Raw genomic sequence first — 15835 nt, 5'->3', positions numbered from 1 at the left:
AGGTTAGGAATGCTGTGTTGCGGGTGTGGCGCACAATTTGACGTGGCTTCATTACGTCAGGTACCTACTTTATATAGGTTTGCACGTCAACTTTGACATCGGTTTTTCACATCGCCGTTAAAACTAGACAGACGTCGCATTTTTAGCTAATATCGTCCGATTCCGATATGTTCACCGATAGATCGTGAACAGAAAGAGCCATGTCCCATAACACCCTTACCCCATTAGTTCAGTTTGTGTCTAAACTTTTCACATGTAATTAATTGCTTTCTGCTGTTGTAATGCAGGGCTCCCTTGAAAAAAAGAGACCTTTGTCTCAATGGGACAACTGCCTAAACAAAAGTTGAATATAAATACATTAAAAACATCCCTCACCGGGCAGAAGTAGGAGTTCTCTGCAATGTAGCGCGCCACGCCCTGGTTGCTGGCCGAGGTTGCCATGACGAGGAGGAGGGCGTCGCGGGCCTGCTGTCCGATGGCCCCGTCACGGTGGATGAAGGGAACCAGCAGGGAGAAGATGAGCAGGTTGGTAGGACCGTGTTGGGCAGGGGCAGACCTGAACAACAGCTCCAACACAGCAGGAGCACGCGCCATCGACACACAGATCTGGTGATGTTGAGATCACAATATCTTGTTCATTTCATGAAACATAAAACGCCATGACACAATGAACTACAAAAGGTATGAATTACAAAAGGTTTAACAGCTCAACCGTAGCCATCCACCCCTCCAACCATCTCATGCCACCCACGCCTCCAAATGCCACCCACGCCTCCATCCATCTCATGCCACCCACGCCTCCAACCATCTCATGCCACCCACGCCTCCAACCATCTCATGCCACCCACGCCTCCAACCATCTCATGCCATCCACACCTCCAACCATCTCATGCCATCCACACCTCCAACCATCTCATGCCATCCACACCTCCAACCATCAACACCTCCAACCATCTCATGCCATCCACACCTCCAACCATCTCATGCCATCCACCCATCCAACCATCCACACCTCCAACCATCTCATGTCATCCACACCTCCAACCATCTCATGTCATCCACACCTCCAACCATCTCATGCCATCCACGCCTCCAACCATCTCATGCCACCCACACCTCCAACCATCTCATGCCATCCACACCTCCAACCATCTCATGCAATCCACCCCTCCAACCATCCACACCTCCAACCATCTCATGTCATCCACACCTCCAACAATCTCATGCCTCCAACCATCTCATGCCACCCACACCTCCAACCATCTCATGCCATCCACACCTCCAACCATCTCATGCCATCCACACCTCCAACCATCTCATGCCACCCACACCTCCAACCATCTCATGCCATCCACACCTCCAACCATCTCATGCCATCCACACCTCCAACCATCTCATGTCATCCACACCTCCAACCATCTCATGCCTCCAACCATCTCATGCCATCCACACCTCCAACCATCTCATGCCATCCACACCTACAACCATCTCATGTCATCCACACCTCCAACCATCTCATGCCTCCAACCATCTCATGCCATCCACACATCCAACCATCTCATGCCATCCACACCTCCAACCATCTCATGCCATCCACACCTCCAACCATCTCATGTCATCCACACCTCCAACCATCCACACCTCCAACCATCTCATGCCATCCACACCTCCAACCATCTCATGTCATCCACACCTCCAACCATCTCATGTCATCCACACCTCCAACCATCTCATGTCATCCACACCTCCAACCATCTCATGTCATCCACACCTCCAACCATCTCATGCCATCCACACCTCCAACCATCTCATGCCATCCACACCTCCAACCATCTCATGCCATCCACACCTCCAACCATCCACACCTCCAACCATCTCATGCCATCCACCCCTCCAACCATCCACACCTCCAACCATCTCATGTCATCCACACCTCCAACCATCTCATGTCATCCACACCTCCAACCATCTCATGCCATCCACGCCTCCAACCATCTCATGCCATCCACGCCTCCAACCATCTCATGCCACCCACACCTCCAACCATCTCATGCCATCCACACCTCCAACCATCTCATGCCATCCACACCTCCAACCATCTCATGCCACCCACACCTCCAACCATCTCATGCCATCCACACCTCCAACCATCTCATGCCATCCACACCTCCAACCATCCACACCTCCAACCATCTCATGTCATCCACACCTCCAACAATCTCATGCCTCCAACCATCTCATGCCATCCACACCTCCAACCATCTCATGCCATCCACACCTCCAACCATCTCATGCCATCCACACCTCCAACCATCTCATGCCTCCAACCATCTCATGCCATCCACACATCCAACCATCTCATGACATCCACGCCTCCAACCATCTCATGCCATCCACACCTCCAACCATCTCATGTCATCCACACCTCCAACCATCCACACCTCCAACCATCTCATGCCATCCACACCTCCAACCATCTCATGTCATCCACACCTCCAACCATCCACACCTCCAACCATCTCATGCCATCCACACCTCCAACCATCTCATGTCATCCACACCTCCAACCATCCACACCTCCAACCATCTCATGCCATCCACACCTCCAACCATCTCATGCCATCCACACCTCCAACCATCTCATCCACACCTCCAACCATCTCATCCACACCTCCAACCATCTCATGCCATCCACACCTCCAACCATCTCATGTCATCCAACCATCCTCCAACCATCTCATGCCATCCACACCTCCAACCATCTCATGCCATCCACACCTCCAACCATCCACGCCTCCAACCATCTCACGCCGCCCACGCCTCCAACCATCTCACGTCATCCACACCTCCAACCATCTCATGCCATCCACACCTCCAACCATCTCATGCCATCCACACCTCCAACCATCTCATGCCATCCACACCTCCAACCATCCACACCTCCAACCATCTCATGCCATCCGCACCTCCAACCATCTCATGCCATCCGCACCTCCAACCACCTCTCCAACCATCTCATGTCATCCACACCTCCAACCATCTCATGCCATCCACACCTCCAACCATCTCATGCCATCCACACCTCCAACCATCTCATGCCATCCACACCTCCAACCATCCACACCTCCAACCATCCACACCAACCATCTCATGCCATCCACACCTCCAACCATCTCATGCCTCCAACCATCTCATGCCATCCACACCTCCAACCATCTCATGTCATCCACACCCCCAACCATCTCATGCCATCCAACCTCCCATCTCATGTCATCCACACCCCCAACCATCTCATGCCATCCACACCTCCAACCATCTCATGCCATCCACACCTCCAACCATCTCATGCCATCCACACCTCCAACCATCTCATGCCATCCACACCTCCAACCATCTCATGTCATCCACACCTCCAACCATCTCACGCCATCCACACCTCCAACCATCTCATGCCATCCACACCTCCAACCATCTCATGCCATCCACACCTCCAACCATCCACACCTCCACCATCCATCCATCCACCTCCAACCATCTCATGCCATCCACCTCCAACCATCTCATGCCATCCACACCTCCAACCATCTCATGCCATCCACACCTCCAACCTCATGCCATCCACACCTCCAACCATCTCATCCAACCATCCACACCAACCATCTCATGCCATCCACACCTCCAACCATCTCATGCCATCCAACCACGCCTCCAACCATCTCATGCCATCCACACCTCCAACCATCTCATGCCATCCACCTCCAACCATCTCATGCCACCATCCAACCATCTCATGCCATCCACACCTCCAACCATCTCATGCCATCCACACCTCCAACCATCTCATGCCATCCACACCTCCAACCATCTCATGTCATCCCATCCAACCATCTCATGTCCTCCAACCATCTCATGCCATCCACACCTCCAACCATCTCATGCCATCCACACCTCCAACCATCTCATGCCATCCACACCTCCCATCTCATGCCATCCACACCTCCAACCATCATGCCTCCAACCATCTCCAACCATGCCATCCATCCACCTCCAACCATCTCATGTCATCCACACCTCCAACCATCTCATGTCATCCACACCTCCAACCATCTCATGCCATCCACACCTCCAACCATCTCATGCCTCTCCAACCATCTCATGCCACCCACACCTCCAACCATCTCATGCCATCCACACCTCCAACCATCTCACACCTCCAACCATCTCATGCCATCCACCCCTCCAACCATCCACACCTCCAACCATCTCATGTCATCCACACCTCCAACCATCTCATGTCATCCACACCTCCAACCATCTCATGCCATCCACGCCTCCAACCATCTCATGCCATCCCACCTCCAACCATCTCATGCCATCCACACCTCCAACCATCTCATGCCATCCCACACCTCCAACCATCTCATGCCATCCACACCTCCAACCATCTCATGCCATCCACACCTCCAACCATCTCATGCCATCCACACCTCCAACCATCTCATGCCATCCACACCTCCAACCATCTCATGTCATCCACACCTCCAACAATCTCATGCCTCCAACCATCTCATGCCATCCACACCTCCAACCATCTCATGCCATCCACACCTCCAACCATCTCATGCCATCCACACCTCCAACCATCTCATGCCTCCAACCATCTCATGCCATCCACACATCCAACCATCTCATGCCATCCACACCTCCAACCATCTCATGCCATCCACGCCTCCAACCATCTCATGTCATCCACACCTCCAACCATCCACACCTCCAACCATCTCATGCCATCCATGTCATCCACCTCCAACCATCTCATGCCATCCACACCTCCAACCATCTCATGCCATCCACACCTCCACCACCTCCAACCATCTCATGTCATCCACACCTCCAACCATCTCATGTCATCCACACCTCCAACCATCTCATGCCATCCACACCTCCAACCATCTCATGCCATCCACACCTCCAACCATCTCATGCCATCCACACCTCCAACCATCCACACCTCCAACCATCTCATGCCATCCACCCATCTCAACCATCCACACCTCCAACCATCTCATGTCATCCACACCTCCAACCATCTCATGTCATCCACCTCCAACCATCTCATGCCATCCACACCTCCAACCATCTCATGCCATCCAACCATCTCATGCCATCCACACCTCCAACCATCTCATGCCACCCACACCTCCAACCATCTCATGCCATCCACACCTCCAACCATCTCATGCCATCCACACCTCCAACCATCTCATGCCACCCACACCTCCAACCATCTCATGCCATCCACACCTCCAACCATCTCATGCCATCCACACCTCCAACCATCTCATGTCATCCACACCTCCAACATCTCCAACCATCTCATGCATCCACACCTCCAACCATCTCATGCCATCCACACCTCCAACCATCTCATGCCACACCTCCAACCATCCACACCTCCAACCATCTCATGCCATCCACATCCACACCTCCAACCATCTCATGCCTCCATCTCATGCCATCCAACCATCTCATGCCATCCACACCTCCAACCATCTCATGCCATCCACGCCTCCAACCATCTCATGTCATCCACACCTCCAACCATCCACACCTCCAACCATTTCATGCAATCCACACCTCCAACCATCTCATGTCATCCACACCTCCAACCATCCACACCTCCAACCATCTCATGTCATCCACACCTCCAACCATCCACACCTCCAACCATCCACACCTCCAACCATCTCACGCCATCCACACCTCCAACCATCTCATGCCATCCACGCCTCCAACCATCTCACGCCATCCACACCTCCAACCATCTCACGTCATCCACACCTCCAACCATCTCATGCCATCCACACCTCCAACCATCTCATGCCATCCACACCTCCAACCATCCACGCCTCCAACCATCTCACGCCGCCCACGCCTCCAACCATCTCACGTCATCCACACCTCCAACCATCTCACGCCATCCACACCTCCAACCATCTCATGCCATCCACACCTCCAACCATCTCATGCCATCCACACCTCCAACCATCCACACCTCCAACCATCTCATGCCATCCACACCTCCAACCATCTCATGTCATCCACACCTCCAACCATCTCATGCCATCCACACCTCCAACCATCTCATGCCATCCACACCTCCAACCATCTCATGCCATCCACACCTCCAACCATCTCATGCCATCCACACCTCCAACCATCCACACCTCCAACCATCCACACCAACCATCTCATGCCATCCACACCTCCAACCATCTCATGCCTCCAACCATCTCATGCCATCCACACCTCCAACCATCTCATGTCATCCACACCCCCAACCATCTCATGCCATCCACACCCCCAACCATCTCATGTCATCCACACCTCCAACCATCTCATGCCATCCACACCTCCAACCATCTCATGCCATCCACACCTCCAACCATCTCATGTCATCCACACCTCCAACCATCTCATGCCATCCACACCTCCAACCATCTCATGCCATCCACACCTCCAACCATCTCACGCCATCCACCTCCAACCATCCACACCTCCAACCATCCACACCTCCAACCATCCACACCTCCAACCATCTCATGCCATCCACACCTCCAACCATCTCATGCCATCCACGCCTCCAACCATCTCATGTCATCCACACCTCTCATGCCATCCCATCTCCAACCATCTCACCTCCAACCACGCCTCCAACCATCTCATGCCATCCACACCTCCAACCATCTCATGCCATCCACCCTCCAACCATCTCATGCCATCCAACCACACCTCCAACCATCTCATGCCATCCACCACCTCCAACCATCTCATGCCATCCACACCTCCAACCATCTCATGCCATCCACACCTCCAACCATCTCATGCCATCCACACCTCCAACCATCTCATGCCATCCACACCTCCAACCATCTCATGCCATCCACACCTCCAACCATCTCATGCCATCCACACCTCCAACCATCTCATGCCATCCACACCTCCAACCATCTCACGCCATCCACACCTCCAACCATCTCATGCCATCCACACCTCCAACCATCTCACGCCATCCACACCTCCAACCATCCACACCTCCAACCATCTCATGCCATCCACACCTCCAACCATCTCATGCCATCCACACCTCCAACCATCTCATGCCGTCCACGCCTCCAACCATCTCATGCCATCCACGCCTCCAACCATCTCATGCCATCCACACCTCCAACCATCCAACCATCTCATGCCATCCACGCCATCCAACCATCTCATGCCATCCACACCTCCAACCATCTCATGCCATCCACACCTCCAACCATCTCATGCCATCCACACCTCCAACCATCTCATGCCATCCACACCTCCAACCATCTCATGCCATCCACACCTCCAACCATCTCATGCCATCCACACCTCCAACCATCTCATGCCATCCACACCTCCATTGAGTCACAATGTTAATTTTGCTTTGCACTGTTTTTCTTTTGTCTGCCTTCTGTGTATTCCATCAGGGTCCACGTTGGAAACAAGTGGAATTGCTTTCACGTGTTATCCCCTGAGTTGTACTCAAAGCAATCAACCAATCTGTTCCTCCCACCTGGTTGAGCAGCAGCACTAGGCTGTTCTCCAGAGAGGGAGGGCAGCCCAGCTGGGGCTCAGCACAGGCCCCCAGAAGACCCAGTAGAGGTTGCAGCACCGCCTTGTGTTGGAGCAAGGGCTGCTGAGACTGGCCTATCAGCATCTCGAACAGCTTGAGCAACGCCCCCTGGCTGTCGGGGTCCAGGCCACGCCTCAGGTGCCACTGCACCACACGCTCCAGGACGTTCTCAGACACCACCAGGTCCAGGATGGGGCCAATAGGGGGGACGTTACCGGACGTTACCGCCCCGGGGGGTCCCTCACACTCCCCCGGTCGCTCCTCGGCCAGGAGGCACAGCATCTGGTCGGTGTGGTTCCGCACCGCGGTGAGGTCATCACTAGAGCTTGACGGATCCTGCTGCTCCAGCACCCAGGACACCTGTAGAGGAGGGAGAGAGATGGGGGGTGGGGGGGTTAATCCTCAGTGTCCTGGGGGTTGGCTGGATGTCACATGCATTACTAACTGGTACCTGCATTGGGCATCAACCAATCGACTTCTGAGAATTGTTCATTTAGTGAAATTTACCCCCCAAAATTATAATTGACAACAACCACAGTGTTGTGTGTGAAACCCCAAGAGTGTGAGAATGAGTTACCATGAGGGTCTGTTGTTGACTCAGTGAATGTGCTGCTTAGCAGGAAGCTCATATTGCGTTACTTTGGTGCCATTAAGATCAAGCAAAACTTCTGAAGTCGAGAACAAAATTCTTAGTATTGAAAACAAAAAATTATGATATTGAAAGCAAAACGTAAAACCAAATGTATGGAGCAAAAAAAACGATATTGCAAAGGAAATCATTTTGAAATGTGCAAAAAAAATATTTTTTAAATTTAAACATTTTCAATGATAACACGATTGTAATCAAACACCTCTGTCTGTATTTTTCCCCCCCGGTACATTTAATAAAGCAGCATACCACCCAGCATCCCACCCAGACCCAGCATGCCACCCTGCATACCACCCTGCATACCACCCAGACCCAGCATACCACCCTGCATACCACCCAGCATCCCACCCAGACCCAGCATACCACCCTGCATCCCACCCAGCATGCCACCCTGCATGCCACCCTGCATCCCACCCAGCATCCCACCCAGACCCAGCATACCACCCAGCATCCCACCCAGACCCAGCATGCCACCCTGCATACCACCCTGCATACCACCCAGACCCAGCATACCACCCTGGTCATAACCCAGCATCCCACCCAGACCCATTGCCACCCTGCATGCCACCCTGCATACCACCCAGCATCCCACCCAGCATCCCACCCAGCATGCCACCCTGCATCCCAAACTGCTTAAGCATCCCACCCAGCATGCCAACCTGCATACCACCAGTTCCAGCATTGGGCATGCCACCCTGCATCCCACCCTGCATACCACCCAGCATCCCACCCAGCATCCCACCCAGCTTTGTACCACCCTGCACCACGATAAGCACCCAGCATCCCACCCAGACCCAGCATGCCACCCTGAAAATCCCACCCTGCATACCACCCAGCATCCCACCCAGACCCAGCATGCCACCCTGCATCCCACCCTGCATACCACCCTCCCTACCATTAATACAACCATCTGGCTCCTGGTTTGTCAAAACAAGCATGTTCAGTCCATCATGTACAGTAGACTACAGACAGACAATATGTTCTCCATCATGTGTTGGTAGACTACAGACAATATGTTCCTCCATCATTAAAGACACAGACAATATTTTCAACTCCATCATGTAACAGTAAGACTACAGACAATATGTTCCTCCAAATGTACAAACTAAATTAATTTGTTCCTCCATCATGTACAGTAGTTCTACAAATTGGGTTTGAGGTTCTCCAAATCGGCTCTAACTTCAGAAACAATCCCACACAACGCTTTGTTCCTCCATCATGTACACTAGACTATTTAAAAAAAAAAAACAAAATGTTCCTCCAAAATGAGGCGGGCAAATTGTTTGTTTACTGGTCCATCTACAGGGGTATATGTTCCTCCATCATGAACAGTAGACTACAGACAAAATGTTCCTACCCATGGCTTCTTACAGTCAAAACAACATGTTCCTCCATCATGTACAGTAGACTACAGACAATATGTTCCTCCATCATGTACAGTAGACTACAGACAGACAATATGTTCCTCCATCATGTACAGTAGACTACAGAAAGACAATATGTTCCTCCATCATGTACAGTAGACTACAGAAAGACAATATGTTCCTCCATCATGTACAGTAGACTACAGACAGACAAAATGTTCCTCCATCATGTACAGTAGACTACAGACAGACAATATGTTCCTCCATCATGTACAGTAGACTACAGAAAGACAATATGTTCCTCCATCATGTACAGTAGACTACAGACAATATGTTCCTCCATCATGTACAGTAGACTACAGACAATATGTTCCTCCATCATGTACAGTAGACTACAGACAATATGTTCCTCCATCATGTACAGTAGACTACAGACAGACAATATGTTCCTCCATCATGTACAGTAGACTACAGACAGAGACAATATGTTCCTCCATCATGTACAGTAGACTACAGACAGACAATATGTTCCTCCATCATGTACAGTAGACTACAGACAGACAATATGTTCCTCCATCATGTACAGTAGACTACAGACAGACAATATGTTCCTCCATCATGTACAGTAGACTACAGACAGACAATATGTTCCTCCATCATGTACAGTAGACTACAGACAGACAATATGTTCCTCCATCATGTACAGTAGACTACAGACAATATGTTCCTCCATCATGTACAGTAGACTACAGACAATATGTTCCTCCATCATGTACAGTAGACTACAGACAATATGTTCCTCCATCATGTACAGTAGACTACAGACAATATGTTCCTCCATCATGTACAGTAGACTACAGACAGACAATATGTTCCTCCATCATGTACAGTAGACTACAGACAGACAATATGTTCCTCCATCATGTACAGTAGACTACAGACAATATGTTCCTCCATCATGTACAGTAGACTACAGAGAGACAATATGTTCCTCCATCATGTACAGTAGACTACAGACAGACAATATGTTCCTCCATCATGTACAGTAGACTACAGACAGTATGTTCCTCCATCATGTACAGTAGACTACAGACAATATGTTCCTCCATCATGTACAGTAGACTACAGACAGACAATATGTTCCTCCATCATGTACAGTAGACTACAGACAATATGTTCCTCCATCATGTACAGTAGACTACAGACAGACAATATGTTCCTCCATCATGTACAGTAGACTACAGATACAGACAATATGTTCCTCCATCATGTACAGTAGACTACAGACAGACAATATGTTCCTCCATCATGTACAGTAGACTACAGACAGACAACATGTTCCTCCATCATGTACAGTAGACTACAGAGAGACAATATGTTCCTCCATCATGTACAGTAGACTACAGACAGACAATATGTTCCTCCATCATGTACAGTAGACTACAGACAGACAATATGTTCCTCCATCATGTACAGTAGACTACAGACAGACAATATGTTCCTCCATCATGTACAGTAGACTACAGACAGACAATATGTTCCTCCATCATGTACAGTAGACTACAGACAGACAATATGTTCCTCCATCATGTACAGTAGACTACAGACAATATGTTCCTCCATCATGTACAGTAGACTACAGACAATATGTTCCTCCATCATGTACAGTAGACTACAGACAGACAATATGTTCCTCCATCATGTACAGTAGACTACAGACAGTATGTTCCTCCATCATGTACAGTAGACTACAGACAGACAATATGTTCCTCCATCATGTACAGTAGACTACAGACAGACAATATGTTCCTCCATCATGTACAGTAGACTACAGACAATATGTTCCTCCATCATGTACAGTAGACTACAGACAGACAATATGTTCCTCCATCATGTACAGTAGACTACAGACAGACAATATGTTCCTCCATCATGTACAGTAGACTACAGACAGACAATATGTTCCTCCATCATGTACAGTAGACTACAGACAGACAATATGTTCCTCCATCATGTACAGTAGACTACAGACAATATGTTCCTCCATCATGTACAGTAGACTACAGACAGACAACATGTTCCTCCATCATGTACAGTAGACTACAGACAGTATGTTCCTCCATCATGTACAGTAGACTACAGACAGAATGTTCATCATGTACAGTAGACTACAGACAGACAATATGTTCCTCCATCATGTACAGTAGACTACAGACAGACAATATGTTCCTCCATCATGTACAGTAGACTACAGACAATATGTTCCTCCATCATGTACAGTAGACTACAGACAGACAATATGTTCCTCCATCATGTACAGTAGACTACAGACAGACAATATGTTCCTCCATCATGTACAGTAGACTACAGACAGACAATATGTTCCTCCATCATGTACAGTAGACTACAGACAGACAATATGTTCCTCCATCATGTACAGTAGACTACAGACAGACAATATGTTCCTCCATCATGTACAGTAGACTACAGACAATATGTTCCTCCATCATGTACAGTAGACTACAGACAATATGTTCCTCCATCATGTACAGTAGACTACAGACAATATGTTCCTCCATCATGTACAGTAGACTACAGACAATATGTTCCTCCATCATGTACAGTAGACTACAGACAGACAATATGTTCCTCCATCATGTACAGTAGACTACAGACAGACAATATGTTCCTCCATCATGTACAGTAGACTACAGACAATATGTTCCTCCATCATGTACAGTAGACTACAGACAAATGTTCCTCCATCATGTACAGTAGACTACAGACAGACAATATGTTCCTCCATCATGTACAGTAGACTACAGACAGACAATATGTTCCTCCATCATGTACAGTAGACTACAGACAGACAATATGTTCCTCCATCATGTACAGTAGACTACAGACAATATGTTCCTCCATCATGTACAGTAGACTACAGACAGACAATATGTTCCTCCATCATGTACAGTAGACTACAGACAATATGTTCCTCCATCATGTACAGTAGACTACAGACAATATGTTCCTCCATCATGTACAGTAGACTACAGACAACATGTTCCTCCATCATGTACAGTAGACTACAGACAATATGTTCCTCCATCATGTACAGTAGACTACAGACAATATGTTCCTCCATCATGTACAGTAGACTACAGACAGACAATATGTTCCTCCATCATGTACAGTAGACTACAGACAATATGTTCCTCCATCATGTACAGTAGACTACAGACAATATGTTCCTCCATCATGTACAGTAGACTACAGACAATATGTTCCTCCATCATGTACAGTAGACTACAGACAGACAATATGTTCCTCCATCATGTACAGTAGACTACAGACAGACAATATGTTCCTCCATCATGTACAGTAGACTACAGACAATATGTTCCTCCATCATGTACAGTAGACTACAGACAATATGTTCCTCCATCATGTACAGTAGACTACAGACAGACAATATGTTCCTCCATCATGTACAGTAGACTACAGACAGACAATATGTTCCTCCATCATGTACAGTAGACTACAGACAATATGTTCCTCCATCATGTACAGTAGACTACAGACAATATGTTCCTCCATGTTCCTCCACCATGTACAGTAGACTACAGACAGACAATATGTTCCTCCATCATGTACAGTAGACTACAGACAATATGTTCCTCCATCATGTACAGTAGACTACAGACAGACAATATGTTCCTCCATCATGTACAGTAGACTACAGACAGACAATATGTTCCTCCATCATGTACAGTAGACTACAGACAGACAATATGTTCCTCCATCATGTACAGTAGACTACAGACAATATGTTCCTCCATCATGTACAGTAGACTACAGACAGACAATGTTCCTCCATCATGTAGAGTAGACTACAGACAGACAATATGTTCCTCCATCATGTACAGTAGACTACAGACGGACAATATGTTCCTCCATCATGTACAGTAGACTACAGACAATATGTTCCTCCATCATGTACAGTAGACTACAGACAGACAATATGTTCCTCCATCATGTACAGTAGACTACAGACAGACAATATGTTCCTCCATCATGTACAGTAGACTACAGACAGACAATATGTTCCTCCATCATGTACAGTAGACTACAGACAGACAATATGTTCCTCCATCATGTACAGTAGACTACAGACAATATGTTCCTCCATCATGTACAGTAGACTACAGACAAAATGTTCCTCCACCATGTACAGTAGACTACAGACAGACAATATGTTCCTCCATCATGTACAGTAGACTACAGACAGACAATATGTTCCTCCATCATGTACAGTAGACTACAGACAGACAATATGTTCCTCCATCATGTACAGTAGACTACAGACAATATGTTCCTCCATCATGTACAGTAGACTACAGACAATATGTTCCTCCATCATGTACAGTAGACTACAGACAGACAATATGTTCCTCCATCATGTACAGTAGACTACAGACAGACAATATGTTCCTCCATCATGTACAGTAGACTACAGACAATATGTTCCTCCATCATGTACAGTAGACTACAGACAATATGTTCCTCCATCATGTACAGTAGACTACAGACAGACAATATGTTCCTCCATCATGTACAGTAGACTACAGACAATATGTTCCTCCATCATGTACAGTAGACTACAGACAATATGTTCCTCCATCATGTACAGTAGACTACAGACAGACAATATGTTCCTCCATCATGTACAGTAGACTACAGACAATATGTTCCTCCATCATGTACAGTAGACTACAGACAGACAACATGTTCCTCCATCATGTACAGTAGACTACAAAATGTTCCTCCATCATGTACAGTAGACTACAGACAATATGTTCCTCCATCATGTACAGTAGACTACAGACAATATGTTCCTCCATCATGTACAGTAGACTACAGACAATATGTTCCTCCATCATGTACAGTAGACTACAGACAATATGTTCCTCCATCATGTACAGTAGACTACAGACAAAATGTTCCTCCATCATGTACAGTAGACTACAGACAATATGTTCCTCCATCATGTACAGTAGACTACAGACAGACAAAATGTTCCTCCATCATGTACAGTAGACTACAGACAGACAATATGTTCCTCCATCATGTACAGTAGACTACAGACAATATGTTCCTCCATCATGTACAGTAGACTACAGACAATATGTTCCTCCATCATGTACAGTAGACTACAGACAGACAATATGTTCCTCCATCATGTAGAGTAGACTACAGACAATATGTTCCTCCATCATGTACAGTAGACTACAGACAATATGTTCCTACATCATGTACGGTAAACTACAGACAGACAATATTCCTCCATCATGTACAGTAGACTACAGACAGACAATATTCCTCCATCATGTACAGTAGACTACAGACAATATGTTCCTCCATCATGTACAGTAGACTACAGACAATATGTTCCTCCATCATGTACAGTAGACTACAGACAGACAATATGTTCCTCCATCATGTACAGTAGACTACAGAGACAATATGTTCCTCCATCATGTACAGTAGACTACAGACAATATGTTCCTCCATCATGTACAGTAGACTACAGACAGACAATATGTTCCTCCATCATGTACAGTAGACTACAGACAGACAATATGTTCCTCCATCATGTACAGTAGACTACAGACAATATGTTCCTCCATCATGTACAGTAGACTACAGACAGACAACATGTTCCTCCATCATGTACAGTAGACTACAGACAATATGTTCCTCCATCATGTACAGTAGACTACAGACAGATATGTTCCTCCATCATGTACAGTAGACTACAGACAGACAATATGTTCCTCCATCATGCACAGTAGACTACAGACAAAATGTTCCTCCATCATGTACAGTAGACTACAGACAGACAATATGTTCCTCCATCATGTACAGTAGACTACAGACAGACAACATGTTCCTCCATCATGTACAGTAGACTACATACAGACAATATGTTCCTCCATCATGTACAGTAGACTACAGACAAAATGTTCCTCCATCATGTACAGTAGACTGCAGACAATATGTTCCTCCATCATGTACAGTAGACTACAGACAATATGTTCCTCCATCATGTACAGTAGACTACAGACAGACAATGTTCCTCCATCATGTACAGTAGACTACAGACAG

At 47.6% G+C, this 15835-nt stretch overlaps 1 protein-coding gene across 2 annotated transcripts in view; it reads right to left on the bottom strand.

The window, feature by feature from the left end:
• The window catches only part of LOC115127149 (FHF complex subunit HOOK-interacting protein 1B-like), a 113965-nt gene that overhangs the window by 57992 nt on the left and 40138 nt on the right, over positions 1 to 15835 (bottom strand). For both annotated transcript variants that reach the window (XM_065019555.1, XM_065019560.1), the window contains exons 5-6: positions 7601 to 8020; positions 376 to 606 (exon numbers count right to left, since the gene is read on the bottom strand). In XM_065019555.1, the coding sequence (XP_064875627.1) occupies positions 376 to 606; positions 7601 to 8020 (651 nt within the window). The remainder of the gene's footprint in view (positions 1 to 375; positions 607 to 7600; positions 8021 to 15835) is intronic.

The sequence above is a fragment of the Oncorhynchus nerka genome, linkage group LG1, assembly GCF_034236695.1.
Source record: "Oncorhynchus nerka isolate Pitt River linkage group LG1, Oner_Uvic_2.0, whole genome shotgun sequence".
Classification (NCBI taxonomy): Eukaryota; Metazoa; Chordata; class Actinopteri; order Salmoniformes; family Salmonidae; genus Oncorhynchus; species Oncorhynchus nerka.
The sequence above is the reverse complement of the archived record's forward strand: the minus strand, read 5'-3'. Positions and strand labels throughout refer to the sequence as shown.